A 23,919-nucleotide genomic window follows, 5' to 3' on the forward strand; every position below is an offset into this window, starting at 1 on the left:
TCGATTGAGGGCTGGGCATTTATTTAAAACTAAATATATATCATCCATTCATATACACGTTCATTTTACATTATTACATCTTAACATTCATCCCACACTAGAGAGTTTTTAAGAATTTTTCAAAGTCCTGTACTGAGGCTTTGGCAATCTCTTCACAAAATATTTCATCAGGCACAGACACTAATTTGTCCAAAGAAATGTAGTTAAGTTTTGTTGGATCATACTGTGCTCTTCCTAAATAGGTAAGAAACAAATGTCTTTCCTTGATTTTAAACAACCTTGTATTAAATACCTAGAAAAGAAAAAAAAAAAGGTTAAAAAAAACATTGTGCACTGAAAGATGAACTATTAAAAATGTCTATTTCACTAAAAATTAAAAATTTTTTAATGTTTATTTTATTTTTAAGAGAGAGGCAGAGTGTGAACAGGGGAGAGGCAGAGAGAGGAGACACAGAATCAGAAGCAGGCCCCAGGCTCTGAGCTGTCAGCACAGAGCCCGACATGGGGCTCGAACCCACAAACCATGAGATCATGACCTGAGCTGAAGTTGGATGCTTAACCGACTGAGCCACCCAGGCGCCCCTTTACTAAAAACTTTAATTAGGCTAACAACTATAAAGTACTGACTACATACTCAATAACTATGATAAATGCCACAGGGTTTAAACCATATAGCTTCTGCTAAGAAATTATGATTAAAAAGGGACTCAAAACTAATAAACAGAACAACTATAAAGTAATTAAGGGCTATATTGTAGGCAAAGAACATTGACTAATCCAGATAGAGGACATGTTGTTAAAACAGCAAATCCTCAGGCCTTGCCCTAAAAGTACTTAATCAGAAACTTTGAATGGGGTTCACAGGTTCTCCAGGTGAGTCTGATGACTGCCAAGTTTGAGAACCGAGGTTAGAAATCAAGGTCAATGGTACCAAAAAATTTGTAAGATTTCACAATCTGTGAAGCTTCCTTATTATTCTTGTAAAATTCCTGCTTGCTCCCTCTCTCTGATTAGCATCAGAATGAAATGAACCTGGCCTCTAGGAGAGCAACTTGGGAAAGCATGTCTTACCCATCTTGGGTTAAAACTCCTAAGAAGTAGCATAAGTGGCAGCAACTTTAAAAGGGAATCAGAAATAGACCAACCAGAACGGTTTTTTGCCAGAGAAAATTTGCTTCACACCACTGGTTTTAAAGCACCAGCCAAAACTTTAAGGTCTGTATCAGTTCCCTCACAGCCCTGTCAGTTAATGTATTTTTCCATTATTATTATTTTTTTTAAACAATATTAGCCAGACCCCTAGGACTCTGAGAATCCCAAGAAGGAAGTCACAGTTTTATAACTGGGCTTCCCAGAAGTTAGGGGTCAGCATGCCTAAAAGTCTGTGTTTTTAAATAAGTGATTCTGATGCATCTGGTCAAGTTTATAGTTTCCTCAGAAAGCTTCTGTCCATCTTTGAGACCCCACTCATTCTACTGACAGTGTCAGTTCTTAGAGTGATAGCATATCCTAGTTAAGAGGATGGGTTTTTAAACTCGACTGCCAGAGTTGTAATCTTGGCTCTGTCCCTTGTTACCTAGGTAGCCTTTGGACAATTCTTTTATGCTTACTTTCTCCACTTGTAAAGTGGGGATAACAGTACCCATCTCATATGGTTGCTGTGAGGGCTAAATGAATCAATACAAGTAAAACAGTAAAGACAGAGCTGGCACACAGTGAGCACTTAGTAGCTATCATTATTTCTATGATTTTCCTACTTCTTCTAAATTAAATTAATAGCTCTACAAGGTATCTGGTTAAGACTCTAACATTACGTAAATTAATTACATTTTAGAAGCTTGTCTTCCACACTAGATTACAAATTCCACAAGACTACAGACCGTGTCTGATTGATTTTTGTAACCCAAATCAGATTATTTTATCATGCTCTATCACTGAATTATTTAACCACTCAGGGGAAAACTAATTGTCATTGCTTTTTAGGTGAAGATCACTTACTTTATAATTGTTCCAATGAGCCAAATTTGTAACACCACTGCAGGCTTCTGACACTTTTAATAATGAATAGATACGCATTTGATGAAACAGAAAAATTCTCTATTAAAGGCCTATTCATAGTGAAGTATGATAGGTAAATAAACATTGCTATTTGTGAAGGAATTGTACCAAATGCAATCTAGTTCTGAACTGTATTAAAGTCATGTTTCTTTTGCCTATCTTTGTATCAAGAACATATATAGCAAATAGGGTACGGGGATCACTTTAATGAAATTCAATCATTCATTTGTTCAGCAAATATTTATCTAGTGCCTACTAAATGTCCTGGTTTAGTTCCAGGCACTGGGAATCCAGTAGTATATAAATCAGACAGGATCTCTACTTTCAAAAAGTTAACATTCTTGTGAGCAAGCAGATAATGTCACTTACTAAAGACCAGGAAGTCTGATTAGATTAGAAAATAGAAATACGGCTTTGGCACAATGGCAAACTAGAACTGTTTCATGCTTTGGGAGGTGATCATTACAATATGGCTTAGCTAGTGGATTTAGATAGATTGTGAAATAAAAGTATACATAGAATTGAAAGGACCTTTAAGGGAAGTAATCTATTTCAGATTTAAATGGAGAAAAACACAATAGGGAATACCTTAGATTCCAACAGGCAGAATGACCAATATATAAAAACTATAGGGAAATAGATTCATCATTTGTGTCTCCTCTGGAGATGTCCATGTGTGTTCCAGAAGTTGTAAACATTTTTTTTTTAACATTCATTTATTTTGGGGGGGGGGGGGAAGGGGCAGAGAGAGGGAGACACAGAATCCGAAGCAAGCTCCACACTATGAGTGCAGAGCCTGATGAGAGGCTCAAACCCATGAACCATGAGATCATGACCTGAGCTGAAATCAAGAGTTGGCCACTTAACCGACTGAGCCACCCAGGTGTCCCAGACATTGTTAACTTTTCACAAGTGATCCCTCAACTTTGTTTGCTAGATGTGTTCTTGATTAAAAAGATGGGCAAAAGGAATATGATCTTACTACAATGGTCAGTCTCAGAAGCAGACTATATTTGGTCCGATTCCTTTCCAAACAGCAAGTCATTTTTGCAGTGGAACAGCACTATGCACACAGACAGCAGTTCTGGATGAAGGGCAAGGACAGCTCTTCGAGTTGTGCGCTTGTTACCTGTGGGAACCTGACAATGAGGTGGTGGGGAATGCTCATCACATTGTGCACATAGTCGAAAATCTCTGTAAGTTTCCTTTTATTTGCAGTTAACATCTTTGGGACTTGGATGATCATGTGTTGAATTTCATTATGTTTAAAACCTAGTTCAAGACGATAAACCTAAAAGAAAGTAGAGTTGCTATGAATCATGAATGGAAATAGTTGTTTTGGTAATAGGCCAGAGGACACACGGATTCCTTCAAAATTTGAAATGAGGACCTTAGAATCTGGAGACGGCTATGCCAATGCCCTCAAGGGTTTATAACTTCCTGCTTCTGGGGTCACCTGAATTTCAAGCCCCTCTCCTGAGGATGAACTGCTCATGCCATGGTGATCATCATGAAGATCATAACTATGGTATAACTATCATAGCTATGAAATAGAATACTGATTGGATGTGGAAGGCCTGGTCAGGCTATCTGGATGGGCCCTATATCACAGCCCAGCAGTTAAGATTTTCAAAGTGTTTTTTGAGCCTCTGCTCCCAAACACTCATATACATGTTAACTGGAAAACCTACATCTCAAAATTCCAGACAGAGATGATAAAACTAAATACCCAAATGTAGGTTATTGTACGCACTTATAGTATCCTATGCTCCCCCACCAATCGACTGCTCTTATTACTCTGTTTGCTATGCCCCCACTAGACTATAAGCTCCATGTGAGCAGGGACTATCTCCCCTAGCACAGTGCACAGGCAGGTGCTCAATAAAAGTTTCCTCAACAACTGGACATGAAACACTTTTAGCACCTCAGAAAAATAGGCCTTATGTCATAATTTCAAATACTACTATAGCTTTGCTTACTTGTCAGCTGCCTTTGGCTTTATACTATCCTCTTGAAGGAAGGACAGTAAAGAGTGTCTGGTATGTTCTGTGATAGAACTGGCAATTGGCACAGTTCTAAGAAGAGCAATGTGCTGGCTACTAGTTTCTTCACAGAAGTCTTTTGGATCCAGCCTCCAAAACTCATCCCCCACCGAGATGACATAAACCTGGGTAACAGATGCCCTCAAGTCTCACACTGGGCAACAGATGCAGTTTCCAGGCATCAGCCAGGTACCTAATTCATTACTCCAGGGTTATGTTTCAATGTCTACAAGGGGATTCACTCACATAACACCTGGTAAACATGTGAACATGTTATTAACTAAAATAAACTGCTTGCTAGATACTTATTGTATCATTTCCTATATCCATCTTTTTAGAAATAACTTCTTTCACAATCTAGTTTTCTTTTAAAATGACAGTACAAAATCTATCCTCTTCTTAAGCAACAAAGCTGATTTCGGAAAAGCTTAAAGTCATCCTACCTTCATGTTTTCTTTCACAGGTTCCAGACTTCCAGTTAGTAGCCTTGGGAGACGAACTATCAGATCTCTAGTCTATAGTTGTAAAACAATCTATTATTACTATGTATGCATATTTAACTAGTTTGGAAAAACAAGGCATTACTAGGAACTAGGAAGGAACATAAAACTAATTTAAAAATATGACCCACTAAGAAAAATGTTAGGAAGCCTGATAACACATAAACTTAATACTGTTTGAGGAGAAAACAAACACTGAAACCAAACGTAAGGCACCACCTTGATGGAATATTATAAAATGATATGGCTATATATTTAACATAGCAGGGTAATTCATTCTGGTACAAAAATACCAGGCATTTATAGAATTCATATGGGCTAGGTATCTGTTAGAAACATGAGAGATTTAAGTTACTAAATGAAGCTGACACGAAGTATACAAATTCTCCCCTTACCTTCTTCACGCTAAGTTCAAGTTCTTTCTGAAAAAATCCCAATCTGTTATCCAATCTTTCCACTGAAAAACTCAGCAAAAATGGTGCATTTCTGACCATCTGTGCAATATGTGCCTTACTGAAATTTTTTGACTGTAGATAAGCCACTCTAGAGAAACAAACAAAAAACACACGTACACATGATCAACATTTACTAATGTCATGCTACTTCCCAAAGTAACAAACCAAAAAAGGAATAAGTAAAAACATTCTATAGTAATGGCCCAAATATGGTTAAAGCAAAACAAGCATCCATCCAACTCTAGAATGGTTCCCATTTATACTTAGAAACCAAATAATTCTGAAATCTACTAACAGACTGATTCTCTTTTCAGTTAATCTGACTTATTTTATTACTTGATAGAAGAAAATCAAATAGTTTCTGTTTAAGAACAGAAAATCCATAAATTAAGAAACTAAGAGATTCCAAACTCTTTTTGTAAAGACCCTCAAGCATGGCTAAAATCGGGAGTTGTTTCAGTTAGTCAATTTCCTGAGTATTTATTTTCATAAATAATTTTTACCATGGTTTCCATTGTGCATTTTGTTAACAACTGAGAAATTCCTGTTCAGTTTCTGGGAACAAAAGTAAGGTAGTAAAATATAGAAAATATGACTATGAAATAACATTATTGATTTTAAAAACTTATAAGCACAGTAAGAAGCAGTTTTATTAAATGCCTAAAATATAGGAGGGCATGTTTAATTCTCACCAGAAAAAACAAAAAACAAAAAACATGTGAACCAGGTAAGTTTTCCACATTGCATTTGAAGAAACACAGATTCAGAGAAGTTAAATACCTTCTTTAGACCACAAACTGATTAATGACCAAGCTGAGATTTGAACTTGGGCATGCCTACATTGAATGCCACCATATGGCATGGTATATTCTAAATTTTTTTTTTTCAACGTTTATTTATTTTTGGGACAGAGAGAGACAGAGCTTGAACGGGGGAGGGGCAGAGAGAGAGGGAGACACAGAATTGGAAACAGGCTCCAGGCTCCGAGCCATCAGCCCAGAGCCTGACGTGGGGCTCGAACTCCTGGACCGCGAGATCGTGACCTGGCTGAAGTCGGACGCTTAACCAACTGCGCCACCCAGGCGCCCCGGCATGGTATATTCTATACCGTATGCCACCAGAGCTTATATTTTAAAGTGACTACTACTCCTTTAAAGGACTCCTTAGAGTTCATGAGAAAAAAGACCAATAAATTTAAGTATATAAATATTTTAAATGCAAGGCAAAAAACAACAAAACCACCATCGACAAAGTCAAATGACAAATATTTACAATATGTCATAGAGAAACAACTACTTTTATTAAAATATAGAAGAATGCTTACAAAAGACAGAAAAAGTCGTAATTTTAAAATGGCAAAGGTGGGGCGCCTGGGTGGCACAGTCGGTTAAGCGTCCAACTTCAGCCAGGTCACGATCTCGTGGTCCGTGAGTTCGAGCCCCGCGTCAGGCTCTGGGCTGATGGCTCAGAGCCTGAAGCCTGTTTCTGATTCTGTGTCTCTCTTTCTCTCTGCCCCTCCCCCGTTCATGCTCTGTCTCTGTCCCAAAAATAAATAAACGTTGAAAAAAATAAAATAAAATAAAATGGCAAAAGACGTATGTGATTTATGAAAAAGGAAATGTAAATGGAAATTTAGCATACAAAAAGATACTCCAAACATTTCTGGAACAACACTGAGGCAGTTTTTATGTACAAAATGAACTGAAACCATAAAGTTAGATGTCACAGTATTAGTGAGGGTACTAGAGAAACTGGCGCTTCTGTAAGATGTTGGTGGAAGTGTAAACTGGAAAACAACCTGACAAAGGACCACCTGTCAATACCTATTAAAATTATAAATGCACATGCCCTTTGACCTAGCAATTCCCTTCTAGAAATCTGTCGTACAGTTATATACCACTATGTGTGAAATGATACATATGATAACGAGAGTCACTGCAGCCTGTGATTACTAGTAGAGATTGGAAACAACCGCCATGTTTATCATAAGGGACTAGATGATCCTCAGTATGAACTATACTAGCATTAAAAAGATAGGAAGTGCCAACACAAAACTATCTCTAACATACAGTTAAGGTAAGAAAGTGGAGTGCAGAATAGTATGCATAAAAATGCTGTCAATTGTATGTATGAAGATTCATGTATATTTGTACACACAGATCTACACATATGCTTGCATATGATAAAACATTCTTAGCACGTTGAACACAAAATTGGTAATAGTACTGCCTCCACAGATAGGTCTCAGAAGGTTGATGAGGGATAGGAAATAAGTGGGTGGAAAGTAGGGTTACTTCCATGCCCCCCCCCATTTTTTTTTTGGTCATAGCAAAAATCAGTATGTGACTAAAACATTATCAAAACCTTTGTCTACATGGTGATAAGTTTTCTAATAAGAAATTCAGATATAAGGCCCAGCCAAAAAATTTTTTTAAATGATTTAAATGCAGATTATTCACTTGAAAATTCTTATGAAGAATCACTTTTTTATACATTTGAAATTTTCCGCATTCAAAAGACAAAAAGTATATGAAACCAATGCTATTACAGAAATCCTAGAAAATAAGACTGCTGTACATACCAGAGACAAAAGCTAGTAAGTTCAATTAAATAAAGATTATCTTACTCTCGACTCTTACGGCAGAAGCTTATTTGTTGTCGTATGTGGATAAACTACCTATTAAAAAATTCCAAGTAATTAAAACAAATGCTCCAGAGTTTTGAGTCAGCTAGGTTTAGGGATCATTAGACCATGCTGTCTACGGGAGAATATCCCTTAGTTGTTAGGAGCATGCATGATCTACAGCAAGTAACGTCAGCTTCTTTTAAACTTAGGTTTCCTTCACAGAATTAGGAGTGGGGAGACAACATGGTGCAGTAGCCAGGACTCTGCAGTTAGACTAAGTGGGCCTGAATCCCAGCTCTGCCACTTATACTACCTGCGTAATCTTGGGCAAATCATTAAACCTCTCTGTGCCTCCTCTGTAAAATGGGGTTATTAGTAATATGGTGCAATAGTTAATGGTACTGAAATAGTGTTGTATGGTGATGGATGGTAGCTACACTTGAGGGGAGCACAGCATAACAGACAGCCTTATACAGACTTGTTGAGTTACTCTGTTGTACACCTGGAACTAACGTAGCATTGCACATCAACTATACTTCAATTAAAAAAAATAATATCAGTGCAGTAGGCAGCATCTGAAATGGCTCCCAATCCCCACCTCCTAGTATACACACTTCTTTTGAATACATCTTGAACAATAGGGCAAACTGGTGTTGGAATGGGGAGAGATCAGTGTTCCAGAATCAGAAGCAGAGCTGGATACATCAGACTGCGTTTCCTTCGTTCTCTCCCCTGTATTCTAATAGCCTATTTATATTATACCAGACTGTAAGTCCCATGAAGAGAGAGTGTGCATGTATATCTTTTGTGGTTCAAGTCTAACTAGGTGCCTTACATATCTAACCGCTCAAATTGTTCAGTGTAAGGAATCCAGTTTTTTGTTTAGATTTTTCCTATTCCAGAGACAAGACACTGGACTCTGAAGCTTCAAGGAACTGCACAGTTCTCTGAAATGCATCAGTGTAAGAATAATCTGGAGGTGAAGACTAGAGGCGGACCAGTTAGGAGACTACTGCAGTAATCTTCATGTGAAATGATGGGGACCCGAGGTAACCTTCACAGTGAAGATTAAGAGAAATGTGTTGACTGATTTGAGAGAGATAAAAATGGAATTCATAGGTGATTTATTAGATGTGGATACTAAAAGAAGAAAAGTCAAAGTCAATACCAATATTTCTAATTTGGGCAACAAGGTGAGCAGTGCTTTATCTGGGAATACAGGGAAGAACTGACTCTTGGGTGAGAAGTGGGGATGAGGATAAATTCAAAACATGAATTTAGGGACAGGGGCTCTGTCTTGTTCTCTGTGGTGTTCCCAATGCCTAGCAGGATTCTTATCTCACAGATCAATACTGTCTCATTTCACTGTATTGATTCTCACAGATTTTTCTTTGAATGTTGAATGAAGTACAAAGATGTTTATAGAAGTGCTTTTTAAAGAAGAAAAAAAAGAACAACCAAAATAGCCAATTTACGGAAATGATTAAGCGAATTATACAATAATGTGACAAGAGGATGCCAAAAATTGGCCAGAAAAAAAAAAACACACACACACACACACACACACAAAAAAGTTCAGGCTTTCATAATTTAAGTGCACTCTCAGAAAATTCAGCCATCTGCTAATGGATTAAAAATTTTTTTTATTCTGGTCTCCAAAGAGATACAGTTAAGTATTGACTCAGCAATAATCTGAACACATAAAAGTATGAAGTTGAATAGTAAACTGTCTTAGATACTTAATCTTGATCAAAGAAAATCTATAACAACAACAAAATAACATTCATGTTCATTATCAGTCAATCCTTATGCAGCTGAGACTTAAAAATAACTTACATATACATTTCCTTCAAAACCATAACCACTTGTTGGGTTATGTGAAAATCATTGTAACAGCCCTACCTGGTCTTAAGATTTTCAAGGTCTTCAGAGAAAATAGCATAGTTTTTAGTCAGGTATGTTCCCAGTTGGTTATCCTCTATACCCAAATCTTTAAGAAACACGAGTATTTGCTTAATGTCTTTTTCAAAATCCAGTCTCAGAAGGAGGTTGGCTGCATGTGGATGTTTTTCTATCTTTGAGAGATCCACTCCTATAATAAATTGCAAATACTGTTTGAGGAAAACAGTTTAGGTAGGTCATTAAACTTCACACACAAAAACACAAAAATTACTGATGAAGACCAACAACCTGTCCAAAAGAGAACTGAGATAGGCCAATAGCACTTTCTAAATATATTTAAACTAATCTGGTTGCAGAAATAAAAATAAATTAAAATGAAATATAGTACTTATTTCAAAGTCATCTATAGAGGAAAACAGTGCATTTGGGGCTAAATTTCTACCCAAAACAAATTTACCAAGTCATACTGACCTAGCTAGGATCATCACCTTTATCTATGCTTTCTTGAATATTGTTTGAAGGATGCTTATCAATCCCTGGTGATCTCCACAGTAACTGCTTAACTGGTAATTCTGCAGTGTAACAAACCCTATAAATGATTGTTACTTTCTTCGAAGTTTGTCATTTTCTTAGTTATAATCATTATTTTAAAAATATACTTCTGATGGGGCATTTGGGTGGCTCAGCTGGTTAAGTGTCCAAATCTTTTTTTTTTAACATTCATTTATTTTTGAGAGACACAGACAGAGAACAAGCAGGGGAGGGACAGAGAGAGAGGGAGACACAGAATTTGAGGCAGGTTCCAGGCTCTGAGCTGTCAGCACAGAGCCTGATGCGTGGCTTGAGCCCACGAGCCATGAGATGTTGACCTAAGTCAAAGTCAGACACCTAACCTACTGAGCCACCCAGGTGTCCCTAGTGTCCAACTCTTGATTTTGGCCTGGGTCATGATCTCTAGGTTCATGAGTTCACACCCCGCATCAGGTTTTACACTGGCAGCATGGCGCCTGCTTAGGATCCTGTCTCTCCCTCTCTCTCTCTCAAAATAAATAAACTTAAAAAATATATATATACTTATGATCCCCTCCAGAGGGGAAATAAAAATAATCTGATGTCTTACTCATTGTAATCTCCAGGTCTTCAGCATAAAGACAAGTACCTTGAAGGAGCTCAAGAAATATCTGTGTGAGAACAGGTGAGCATATACAGCCCTCAAATATGCAACACAGCAGGAAGTATACAACCCATAACCCTCACATATCCTTATAATCTTAGGTAGTCTAAGAAAATGAGACAAGGGACAGGAGAAAGGAAGAAGGAGAAAGCAAGTTGTTATTTTAAAGTATTCTCTGGTTATGGATATAATTAGATGTCAACATTAATTAGGCAGGGAATCAAAGTAACCTGTAATTCAAAATTCTCATTAAAACTGAGTGTTTTATTCTCTCATTTTTTTCCTTTTATCTGGTTAAAAAAAAAAACAAGAATAGGAAAGGCCTATTTCTTACCTTTAGAATAAACCTTTGAAGATAATGTAAAATTTCAAGGTTAGACTTAAATTTTATATTCTTAAAAATATTTCTTCAGGTTAAAAATACTCTAAAAACTGATTTCCAGAAGCAACTGTATAATCTTAAATATAAAAGCAAAGAAATGAAAAAATTCTTTCTTTAATGGTATACACAACCAGAAAAATAAATTATTATATCCAAACATATTTGTAAACCCATATTTTTTGATATTAAACAGGCATTGATATAAGATGATCATGAACAGAAAAACAGATTACACAAACACACACACAGAACGAAAACCAGAAACAGATCCAGGATGAGCTAAATAAATAAAAAATTAGCATAAATAATGACATTTCAAATTAATGATGAAAAGATGGACAATTCATTAAAATATAATGGGATCACTAGCTATACATTTGAAAAGTAATTGTTTTCATAACTACACGTATCATGGTGAACATGATATAATGTACAGAACTGTTGAATCACTATGTTGTATATCTGAACTACATAACATATGTCAATTATACTTAAATTTAAAAAGTTCCTTCTACATCTGATATAAAATTTCAGAAAGATTAAGAATCTAAATGTGTACTAACTCTACAACTACTAGAAGAACACAGAGTTTTAAAAATATTAAGCTTGATTACATAAAAATATAAAACCCTTGTACGGTTTTCTGTAATAAATTGCAAAGAAGGTGGGGAAAGCTATTAACAAATTGGTGATAGGGTTACCTTTGGAAAGTGGAAATGGATATGCAGAGAAGGTGAGAGTTCTTTCTCTTATGATACTTGCATTATTAACAACTAGATGTAATTATTTTATAATTTAAAAATAACATTAGTAGAAAAACAAATTAAAATTGTTAGATGAAAAGATAAGACAGAAACTAGTTCTAAAAATCTGTGATAAATGTGGGAAGAGGTGCTTTAAAAACAACATAAAGGGTTCAGACTTCAAATTTAATTTAATATTACAGTTGACATGTGCTGAAGTGCCTTGCTCAGCGTGAGCCGTCACACCCTGACTGTGCTGAAACAGAAATCCTGAAAAGCTGCTTTTTAACAGCAATAGGAGAGCAGAATCTCATCGGGAGAGCACGCTGCTGTCAGCACAAATCACTTGGGCTTACTCAAGATTTCATTAACTTGAAAAAATAATCACTGAATGCGTACTATGGACCAGGCACTCCTGTTAGGCTCTGGGGATATAAAAAATGAGTAATACACGACGCTAACATCTAAGTGACCACAGTCTAAGTTGGTTTTATCTGTTCAGTAACTAAAAATATTACCACTGTATTCAGTTATGGTTATACATATTTAGTGTATCCACCAAGGTCTGGCAGGATTGCCCTAGAAAGTGCAAACAAAAAGAACTTTAATGAAGAGACTGTACAGTGTGGTGTCACAGAGTTGAGGGAACCGACAAGGGCACCCCTAGTGCTAACGAGACAGGCAACAAAAAGTATTACCCAAACCCACAGGGAGCTGCAAGCTATTGAGAAAGGGCTGCTCAGTTGGAGCTGTTGTCATGGAGCGAGGCAGTTATAGGACCCAAAGCTGGGAGGGAACAGGGAAGACGTACTCCCACCTGCCCTCCCTCTCCTCCTGCAAGTGCCTCCCACTGGCTGAAGCTGCCCAGAAGCCAGCTGGCAAAGGAGCTCTAGTGCACAGAGGTTAGCCTCCTAGGATACAGACAGAATGGACAGAGAAAGGCAGAAAACAGATCTGAGAAGCAGAGAGGCACCAGGACACTAGGGTCCTTAAAAATACTGTTTGACCATGTAATCATGGGTCCTCTGTTCTGTCATTTAAATTACTTCCAAGATGTGCTGTCCACAAATCAACATACAGATGAACAGCTGAAACATATTCTAAAACTGTTAAGTATGCTGTAAATTATTTAAAGGCAGGGCCACGTCTTCTGTTTATCTTGTGTTACCCATAGTACTTCTCATAAGGTTGCAGGAAGGTGTTCCAAAAGGAAGGGGGCTGACTCTTCAGTTTGCAGTAGATGTCATCTTTCTCTCCCCTTTGGCCCCACGAAACACTTTATTCATATGTCTTCTGTGGCACTTACCACTTTACCTTTCATCCTTGTAGGCTGGTTATCCTTATAGATGTATATTTAGATGCTTCTAAAGACTTGAAGCTTCGTGAGAACCCAGGCCATTCCCTGTATATTTGGGTAACTTGCATAGGAACAGGTAAGTGAGCAACTGTAATACTGTTATTAGCACAAGAAAGGCAGTAAGCTGCGGGTGATAGGAACGCCCAGCTAGCGGAGGGTCACTGAAGACATTTTAGAAGTTACTTGAACTTGAATTAAGTTTTCCAGTTGTCAGAGCTGGCCAACCAAAAGGATGGAAGGGGCAAGCAGTGAAGCTGCAAAGGTAAGCAGGGGCCAGACCAGACAGAACTCTGATATCTTGGGAAGGCTTTGAAGGACTTCAAGTAGCTCACTGATGTAGTCAGATCTGCATTTTAGAAAGACAACTGATATTAGGGATCATCAGGGTAATGGTGCTGATAAGACGAATATCAAGTTAGAAAACTCCTCATTTTCCAGTGAAAAATAAGGATCTAAACTATAGCAGCGACTGGAGAATGAGAGTAGCACATGGATTTGACAGAGAATCCCTCACCTACCCTGCTCCTCTCAATCCCCTAGGAGAAAGGTTTGTCATATGGGAAAACGAAGCCTGAGAAGTGCCAGACCCAGAGATAATGAGAAAAGCAGAAGGCTGAAATAAGATGCTGGACTGAAAATGAGAGGACCAAGTAAAAAAGCCTGTGGTGGGGTCCCTTGGCTGCCTTCAACTCTCCAGGCCCAAGTAGGTCCTCCCAACCAACAAGCTGAAATACTCTGGAGTAGGCCTAGAGAGAAACCATCGAAATTAGGGGGGCAGTGGGCTTCAGGAGGAAGGCTGTGGGGGGGGGGGGAGGGAATGGAAGTAATTCCTCACCTGATAGGGTTTACTGTAGGAAAAACTGTCCTGAGAGGCTATTGGAAGGTGTGGGAAAATCTGGCTCTAGAAATAAAGAAAACGAATCAAAGGAAAAACAAGAATTATCATTAACTATGGAAAAATGAAAAGTTGTACAGGAAGGAAAACAATCCCAGGACAGCAAGCGATATTGATAGTCATAATGTTAATTGATGACTGATGATTCATCTAAAATTTGTTACCATAAACATACTGGGCAAATTGAGTAGGGGAAAGGTATGTGTGTACATACAAAAGATCAACTAATGTCTAAAGCTGATGAACCAAGAAATAACAGTATAAACAATTATATAAACAAAGGTTAACTGCAAACAGATCCATAAAAGTTGAGTGGATACCTCTGGGGAAAGGCATGAAGGTCAGGAAGGATGAAGCAGAGAATATGGGTTTTCACTAGAGGGCTTTTCACACTATTTGACTTTTGTTCATCTTGATAAAGATTAAGAATGCTGATTTGAACAAAGTAAGGCAAAATAACACAAATGAAGACTACACCAAGAAGTACTTGTAGATTATTCAGACTTACCTAGAAGCACTAATTTCTGCAGAGTCTCAGAATGATCCACATAGTCTCGAAGTGTGAATGTATCTGGGGGCAATGGAGGGTCTGCAATAATCTGAATGGCCTCCTCCTCGGAAACTGGCTGCAACGGAGACAATGGAGGCAAATCGTCCAGTGCTTTGAAGCCAGCCATGTAGAAAGAAAGAAGCAGTTAGCTATCCAGTGTGTACAGCTAAAGCTAAACCCCTTCTTTTTAAATCTTGGAACCATTTCAGAATTAAAGATCTGAGTTCAAATATTTTCCACCTTCAGAGAGGTAAGGTTAAGACTATTTATAGAGAAATCAACTGCTGTTCCTCCAAGATAAGAAATCTGTTGGTTAAGTTTCTATTCATAAAGAGGTCCTATACAAAATTCCTTTCCTTTGTTTTACTTTTAATCAACAGGTAAGAATGCTAAAGATCAACTGACCTTCAAGTATATTTTGAGATAGATTCTACCATAGCTTGTTAAACTGGACCAAAATACAACATATTCTACCAGCCTGATTTGTATGAGTTAAAATCATTATCTCCTGAAATATCTTTTTTTTAAATGTTTATTTATTTATTTTGAGAGAGAGCAAGAGGGGGAGAGAAAGAAAGAGAGACGGGGAGAGAAAGAAAGAGAGAAAGAGAGAGAGAGAGAGAGAGAGAGAGAGCGAGCGAATCCCAAGCAGACTCTACACTGTCAGTGCAGAACCCAACACGGGGCTCGATCTCATGAACCATGAGATCATAACCTGAGCCGAAATCAAGAGTCAGATGCCTAACCAACTGAGCCACCCAGGTGCCCCCTGAAATGTCTTTTGATGCAATCCCCTTTCCTCCAAGTTATTCTCAAGTATGTTGGTTAAGCGTCTGACTTCAGCTTAGGTCATGACCTCACGGCTCGTGAATTTGAGTCCTGTGTCGGGCTCTGTGCCGACAAACAGCTCAGAGCCTGGAGACTGCTTCGGATTCTGTGTCTCCTCTCTCTGCCTTTCCCCTGCTCATGCTCTGTCTCTCAAAAATAAAGAAACATTAAAAAAAATTTAAAGGACTTCTGTGACTCTGTTTGTATCACCTGTAGTCCTTCCCTAAGGACATGACCCTCTCTGGTATAGTCTTGATTCTGATATTTTCTTTAAACCAAACAAGGTATGGAAGACACTGGGAACTGTCACCAACCTTAAGCTAAAGAATCAAGACTATGATTTTTTTGTTCTATTTTTTGCTTCATAACACTACCCTTTCTTATTTCTTTTTTTAAAAATTTTTTTTTCAACATTTATTTATTTTTGGGACAGAGAGAGACAGAGCATGAACGGGGGAGGGGCAGAAAGAGAGGGAGACACAGAATCGGAAGCAGGCTCCAGGCTCTGAGCTGTCAGCACAGAGCCCGATGCGGGGATCGAACTCACGGACCTTGAGATCGTGACCTGGCTGAAGTCGGACGCTTAACCGACTGCGCCACCCAGGTGCCCCAACCCTTTCTTATTTCTTATAGCCAGTCTTTCCTCCCTGCCCTCCTCAACCCAGCTATCTTTCTTTCCTATTCTGCTTAACCTAATATTACTTCATTGTGGTGAAATATTCCTTTTACAGAAATATTCCTAAAATAGAAAACATAGAAGGGAGAGGACTGACTAAAAAATGACACAACGGTGCTTTCAGAGGTGTCCCATTTGTGCTCTTTTTGGTTTGTTGATTATGGGAGCTGTTATATAACTAAATGTGTATGTCAAAATTCGAAAAACTGTATATTCAAAAGCAATGAATTTTACTTGGATAAAATTATATCCTAATCAGGCATATAAAATTAGGATAAATTATTCCCTAATAAATCTAATTACCACCTGAAAATTTTTTTATAAAGATTCTAAATAATAAAGTTTTTAGAAAACAACTGTTATACATATAGCTAGCTATAATGACATATATACATATATATGTGTATATATACACAAATTTATGAACTTGTTTTTTTAGTCAAATAAAGATATAATAGAAATAAATGAACAGAACCAGCATTGTTCTTTTCCTTGTGTGGTACAAAGTTATAACTTGAAATGGGCTAACAGACTATAAACAGTTAACTTGTTCAAACTAACAAAGTGGGGCAAAGGGGACTTTTCTGGAAGTTCAGAATTACCTTCTAGAGACAGCTCAGAATCAAAGCTGGGTATCTTTTGTGTCTTCTGTGTCTGCTCATTGACGGAAGGAAGCAGAGCACTCTGGGCAGAACTAATCTCTTGCCTACTTGAGTTCGTAGACTGGGAACTATTCCACAAGGAGGAAGTCCTATAAGTCTTAAATCCCCACGGGAGAAAGCAATTGTCAGAGGACATCTGTGGCTGAGCAGAAAAGCCATGCGACAATGTTTTTCCTCGTCTCTGAAACTGTTTTCCGAGTTGTGTAGCTGTAATGAAGCTACTCAACTTAACTGAATTGAACCATCTGGGTATCTGTTGGGCTGACAAAGCCATCTTTCTTAAAGTAGGCTACAAAGGAAATATATAACAGTCAAAAGAGAGAAACTTACTTTACTTAAATGTTTAAAACAGTATTCAAACAACAAAATGATAAACTGGAGAATCTTTTTTCTAACTGAAAGATGTTTAATAAATCTAGATGATTAGTCAGATGTTTCCTAAGCACAAGAAAAGCCATAAGCAAAGCAGTCCCAGGTATAAACCAAAAGACAGGAACTTCTGAACTGGAAAAATAAAGATTGCTTTACAATTAAAAAAAAAAAATCATTGGTATAAGAAAAACACTTAAAAATCTGTAAATGTTTAAATTACAGCTGAACCCAATAATCTGTTTATTTAATATTTAGAGGAAATAAGGTGATATTAAGTGTTCTTGAAATTTGGTTTGAAAGACATTTAAGAAGCAGATTGTTAATCAAAACACTGACTTATTCAAATGCATTTTATGTATGTGCATTAGTCACAAAATAAAAAACAATAAAATCTACCTTGTCCTAAATGAATTATCAAAATATTATCACTGTTATCTAGAAGATTGTTTCTTGCTTTATTCTCAGGGCTGAACACTGTTAAGATAAAGCTGTTCCTCAAAAGGGAATTGAACAAAACCAGTTTTGTCAAATTTTGGTTTTGGCTGTAGAAAAAGAAAAAGAAAAGCTTTGAAAAACAAAAGGTCAAAACTAGCAAGCAAAATGAAGTGACAGAAATACATATGCAACCAGCAATGAATACATGAATATTTTTACTGAAAAAGCAGTGGTTTTTAAAAAAGATTTTTATAAGGAAATTATGAAGAAATCTTGTCTACATCCAGCTTCATTAGAAGAGTAGACTTGCTGCATATACTTTTATGTTAAGTAAGATAATCCACATAAAACACAGCCTGGAGTCCAGCATATGGAAAATGCTCAACAAATGTTAGCCATTATCACTATTATTGATTACACATCCAAACAGAAATGAATTCTGAATTAATTGCAGCATACAATTTCTTGTTTTTCTACATATTGGAATTCAGCTTGTTTTATGATCTGAATCAGAGCAGATATTGAAGGTCTAGCCTCCTTCTGGAGATTTGTAGTTTTAGGGAAATTTCCTGAAAGAGATTTACAAATGTCAAAGTCTGTCATTCTGAAATGATTTTAGAAAGGAAATAAGTATGCCCAACAACCTTGCGGGATTGGTGCTTTTTGTTAAATTCTGGTAGGAAATGATCCTGCAAATCTGTCAAGTTTCCACTAAAACCTACAACATTGATTCTCTGCACAAAGTCATAAGGGAACTAAACTGGAAGCCAGAAGGCCTCAGTTGTACTAGTTGACAAGACTATTTCTTGTGGTGCTGGGCAAATTGGCCCATGAAGGGGGTTCAATAACTATTCTTTAAATAACATGTTTTTTAAAGGTTATAGGTACAGTAAGATGATTCTTAAAGTCCCTAGCAGCTCTAAAATGTTTTTTGACTTCTAAGTTTGTCGAAGCATTTCATACTACTTTGATTTCAAAGCAAACTCCTTAAATCCCACATTCACTGTAAAGACGTTCCAGCCTCACATATTGGCGCAGATGAGCTTTTGAATTCCACCCATATTCATTAAAAGACCTTTTGCGTACAACTAATGTTTATCCCATTTGTATTTACAAGTGCACTAACCTCTCTTCCTCAGCATTTCATTGCTGTAGATACCTTTTAACAATTGATGAATTATTCGGTCATGGGAGCTGGGATGGGTCCCCTCTCTCGACCCACCCTCCCATTAGCCCAGAGCCTTGCACTGCTCCAATGTGTGTTGGATGGAAGTGAATCAGTTCCAGCTACGGCTAACTCATTTGTCTAGCTTGGTATTCAAAAGAGGATAAGGCGCTTGCAGACGTGCATAAAATCCAGCGTACTGGTAACAGTAAATATAACACAACTTCAGGAAGATCAAAGAAAAAAGCCTTAAAGAATTCTGTAAAGTCCATTAAAATATCACACACTACTTCTTGCTCTAGTTCCTCGCTAGGAATAGTAATTGGGACTGAAGTACTGTTTTTCCAGGGTTCAAGATTTCTACCTCTGTAAGGCTAATTAGCGAAATCAGGAGGTGAAAAAGGGGTGAATGGGAGAAAGGCTTCGTTATAAGGGGCCTCTCCTAACAAGCCTCCATAGCGAACTTCCGCAGGAAGCCAGCTGACAAGCTAGGCTTCCTTCCGCAAAACACGCTAATAGACAAGCATGGTTGAGATTTCGCCTCGTTGACCAGGGAAAAAAACAAAACAAAACAAGACTAATTGCCCCCGATAGGGTCGCGGAGATCCGAGAGCCCTGAGGCCCCGGGTGCGGCCTGGACGTGGGCAGATCCGGACCCGAACCCCACCAGGAGCGCGCCCCTCGCGCTCCGGCGGCTCCCGCTTTACCTGTGGCGAGGCCCAAGCTCGCGGTTTATTTTGGGGTGGCCTCCAGGCTGGCCCGGCGGACCGTCCCGCAGTACCCCACGCCAGCCGGTCAGCCAGCCCCGCCACCCCTGCCGGCCACCGCCGCCGCGCACCCTCGCCCACGTGGACTGCGGCCGGAGTGGGCGAGACTATCTGCGAGGCTGCGCGGGGGGAGAGCGGGCGGCAGGCGGTGGGAAAAGAGCCGGCCAGGGGGCACAGCTTCTCTTCTCTCGCACGCCACTTCCCTTAGGCCTTGGCCACTGGGCATCTGAAATACCACGAGTCCGTAGAGATGCTTCTGCTGGAACGCCAGCGCGGGCACGGCCGGCGCCGCCCCCCGCCCGAGTCCGCGTTGGCGGCGCCTCGACCCCGCCCTCCCGCGCCTGTCCTTCCCTCGGCTCCCAGCTTGTGCTCCGCGCCAGACTCGGCCCCGCCGTCCGGCTGCCCGCTCGCTGCGGCTCGTCACCTCCCGGGTCCCAGCCTTCACGGGCCGGGGCCGCCGCCGCCGCCGCAGGACGGGGAGGCGGGCCATGGCGTCCTGCGTGGGGAGCCGGACCCTGAGCAAAGATGATGTGAACTACAAGATGCATTTCCGGATGATCAACGAGCAGCAAGTGGAGGACATCACCATCGACTTCTTCTACCGGCCTCACACCATCACCCTGCTCAGCTTCACCATCGTCAGCCTCATGTACTTCGCCTTCACCCGGTGAGGCGGGCCGAACCGCGCGGAGGGAGCGCCCTTGGGCGAAGGGAAGGGGCCGGCGGGAGGCGGTGGTGAGGAGCATGGGCCAGTGTAGCTCTGCGTGAGGAATCCGGCTGGCTGTTCCACGTACACCCTCGCAGACCCTCCACCCGTCAGTTCCTCCACCGGCCCGGTGTCTCACTGCACACGCAGCTAGTTCTGCCCTACAGCTCCTCTGGACTGGCGTTGGCCCTACCCTCCAACCCCCACCCTCACCCCCCACCCTATACCACCTCCTCCTGTACAGCGCTTTGGGCCATATCAGGCGTACTCGGCGAGTCACCTAGAGCGATCCCCATCTCTCCTATCGCACCGAGCATCCTCCCCGCACACATCACGACACGGCCCCTTCCTCTCCAGCCCCCGTCCCTACCCAGCACACCGCATGAATCATCTCCTATGCACCACTTTCAGCACATACCGCTACATGGCTGAAAGCACACCGGTCCACAGCGTCTCCACATACCATACACGGGCCCAGGGCACAACCTGGATCCCTTCCCTTGGATCGCCTCCAGTTTTCAGCACTACGGGCCGTGCACAAAATGCACATGTGAGTTGCACTACACAGCCTTTCCCATGCAGCACCTCCTGTAAGTGTGGCACACAGACCATCTAGCATAACCCTTCCCCCAGCCTGAAACAGGACTATCTATATACCACAACACGAATGATGTAGACACTTATCAAAGCTGACCTTTCCCCTTCCAGCGCAGCCAGTACCTGTCACCTCTTGTGCACATTGCTATACAAACACCAGCCCACTGAGTATCACACAGTGCACACTCTGCATGGTTCATCATCTAACACATATGCTGAAATGAGATATCGTCGAGCAATTGTAGCAGTGTCTGGTGCATAGTAAATACTGTGGAAGTGATACGTAAAACACATAAACCTCACTATAGCACAACTCTCCTTTCTCCCTAAACACACACACACACACCCATGCGGTCAAAGCTCTTCTAATATATACTTGTGCATAGGAACTACCCAGCCCAACTCTTGATACCTACATCATATAACTGTCCCTCAACTGAACATATGGCCCCTCACCCCCAAGCAAGGGAACCATTCTATCCCTTGTTCGTAATGACATGCGCACTGTGGGTCCTACTTACAAGGACTTGTATTTTCTGAATGAACCTCTTTAAAGAAAGGAAAGGCATGCCTATCATGCTGCTATGTTTTAAAAGATCAACCCAGGGGTGTGTAGTTTTGGAGCCAGATTGTTGGCTTCAGAAGTGTCTGTGTGTCCTTAGTTGAGTTACTTAACCTTTCTCCGATCCACATTTGTAAAATGGGGATAAAATATGTTACTTACCTCATACAGGTTAATGAGTATTAAGTGAATATGTGTGAATGCACTTAAGAGTATCTTCTACACGATGCGCAATTAATGTCAGCAGACAATGTGCAGAGGTATATTGAGTGGTCACAAGCATTGGAACTTCTGGTGTTTTGTGGGTGGGGATTAAGGATGCTAGATGTGTTATGACGCATGGGACAGCACTGTACAGCAAAGAATGAATTGTCCCCTATATAAATGCATGTGTGTGCATGTACACATACAAGATAAACACACATGCACACATGTTAAGTGTCAGTGGTGCCTCCATTAAGAATCACTGAAATTTTTCACATTTTCATAAAACTAATAATATTCTTCCACATCACACTTGTTTCTTACCTCCAGAATCCAGTTGACTCTTCATTCCTATTTTGTGTTCATCTATTTGCATAAATCTACCTAAAGCAATAAGGAATACATAACAATAATTACTCTTAATGATTACTCTTAATGTTTGAGGGATACAGTTACTATTATTGTAAAGTCTTCTGCTAATGCTATGCAGTGTGTTAAGACCAGATATTTCCAGAGTATCCAACCAAGAACTTATTTCTAGCCTTGGAGAATACTCATTCTTGTCCCTAATTATGGTTCCCTTCAAATACTTCATTCGTCATGTCATCTGATTTACCACTTAATAGTAATGTGGCCACTTAGTTTTGCTAAGCCATAGTTTACTTATTTATATGTAAAATGAAAATATCTAATAGTACTCCATAGGATTGTCTAGCATGAGGGTTTAATTCATTTTTTTAGGTAATCTGTGTTTAGCTCAGTTCATGACAAATAGTAAGTGCTTAGTAAACATTATCTATTACTATTACATCATTTCATTGTATGCTAATGCCTTCTAGATTATATTTCTCATTGAATGAGGATGAAGTATGCTCTGTTATTGACAAAAGGGATGAAGGCATTGGAATAGTGGACGTTGCTTTGCTTGGATAACATACATGCCTGTTTAGTATTAGCTTTGGTTTAACTCATCTCCTGTGTGGATTGGCAATGATGTAATTAGTGTGGGAGTTTCTTTGGAAATAAGAAAAGTAGTTACGGTATTTTATTCTAAATGAGAAGCAAGAATGAGCAGTTTGTTTCCACCTTTTATCTTTAATGTTACTCTAGGCCCCCTAAGAATAGATCTCTCTTCCTTTTTTCTAATACAGAAAGTCGTAGTCTTCTGTAACTTCCCCTTTACAGCATATTCTGCCAAAGCAGTCGATAAATTGCAGCAGAGAATATGAATTTCGACAGCTTGTCAAAAGTAATGGAGAAGGCATAATCTAAACCTCAGGCTATGGTCTTTTCCAAAAATCCTCATCATTTTATTTCTTTGAATAATTTCATAAAGAGAAGTCGTATATTGAAGAACTCATTAATAACCAGTTTCACCTTATATAAAATCATAAGCACCATTAATGTAGTTGGTACTTATTATCTCTTATTCATTTTTTGTATGATTTGTGATCCTTTAAAGTGGGACCTTACAGTGATCGCTCTTTCTCCATAAAGATTGAAAGTAATGACCTAAATGAAAATTATTCATTCTGTGCTCTTTTGTAATGATTGTCTCCAGTACCTTGTACTTACTTTACAACAGGATTTTAGTTGGATGACTGTTCACTGCAATTCTTTCAGTAAAACTTTCAAAATATGCCTTAGCGTTTGTTTTTCAAAGACTAGTGATCTAGAATACTTTCAGGGTGCCATAGCAGCAGTCGGTGAGAAACAGTACTGGATCACGTCACATGCTGTAGAGACACAGCAAGAATTTAGGGTCGTGAAGAATTAGATACCATGCACAGAAGTCGGAGACAGGGTTGGATTTGTCAAGTAGTTCTTTTGTTAAATAGCAACTAGGTCAACTCTTAAATCGTAGCGTTTAAATCTCCTGTCTCTTTCACTTTCGTTAAAAATGAAGTCGGGTACCAGTGAATCATTCTCCCTAACCTCATTTTGCCACATTTTAGGATAAGTATTTTTATAAGATAAATGCTTTGGCACGTATTTTGGAAGTTTGTTCAGCCACAATGGGGTCAGGAGAACCTTTGCCTTGAGCTCAGAGTATAATTGCTAAGGTGCCTCATATTTGCTCTGCTTTCAGAGATTGGCGAACTTGGAAATAGTGAATGGCTTTAGGTTCAAAAACTCAAACGTTAGATTTGAAAACACCCAAGTCTACTAGCACGTTCGTAGCAGCCCACCCCCTCCTTAAGAGGCACTTGGCAATGAAACAGTGGCATCCACCTGTCCAGGAGCGCTCGTCCGACAACCAT

General features: G+C 39.4%; 2 protein-coding genes across 5 annotated transcripts in view; one reads left to right on the top strand and one right to left on the bottom strand.

Moving 5' to 3' along the window:
* Positions 1–19,668, bottom strand: MTERF3 (mitochondrial transcription termination factor 3). Of its 3 annotated transcripts, XM_006943319.4 has the most exons (9): positions 19,530–19,668; positions 17,619–17,764; positions 16,791–17,139; positions 14,643–14,795; positions 9,584–9,773; positions 4,996–5,143; positions 4,544–4,615; positions 3,188–3,349; positions 1–292 (listed from the first exon to the last, which is right to left on the bottom strand). In XM_006943319.4, the coding sequence occupies exons 3-9, from the start codon at positions 17,122–17,124 to the stop codon at positions 98–100; spliced, it is 1,254 nt and encodes a 417-aa protein (XP_006943381.1). In that variant the 5' UTR covers positions 17,125–17,139; positions 17,619–17,764; positions 19,530–19,668; the 3' UTR covers positions 1–97. The 3 variants fall into 3 exon arrangements, with proteins under 3 accessions (XP_006943381.1, XP_004000047.1, XP_044906071.1); XM_003999998.6 differs by lacking the exon at positions 17,619–17,764 and having other exon boundaries at positions 19,530–19,662; XM_045050136.1 differs by lacking the exons at positions 14,643–14,795; positions 16,791–17,139; positions 17,619–17,764; positions 19,530–19,668 and adding an exon at positions 10,704–10,836.
* Positions 19,669–19,947: 279 nt separating this feature from the next.
* PTDSS1 (phosphatidylserine synthase 1) overlaps positions 19,948–23,919 on the top strand; it is a 64,642-nt gene continuing 60,670 nt past the window's right edge. The window contains exon 1 of one of the 2 annotated variants that reach the window (XM_023248648.2): positions 19,948–20,256. In XM_023248648.2, coding sequence (XP_023104416.1) covers positions 20,078–20,256 — 179 coding nt within the window. In that variant the 5' untranslated portion in view covers positions 19,948–20,077. The remainder of the gene's footprint in view (positions 20,257–23,919) is intronic. The other variant, XM_023248647.2, reaches the window with a different exon arrangement.

Source organism: Felis catus, chromosome F2 (genome assembly GCF_018350175.1).
Source record: "Felis catus isolate Fca126 chromosome F2, F.catus_Fca126_mat1.0, whole genome shotgun sequence".
NCBI lineage: Eukaryota > Metazoa > Chordata > Mammalia > Carnivora > Felidae > Felis > Felis catus.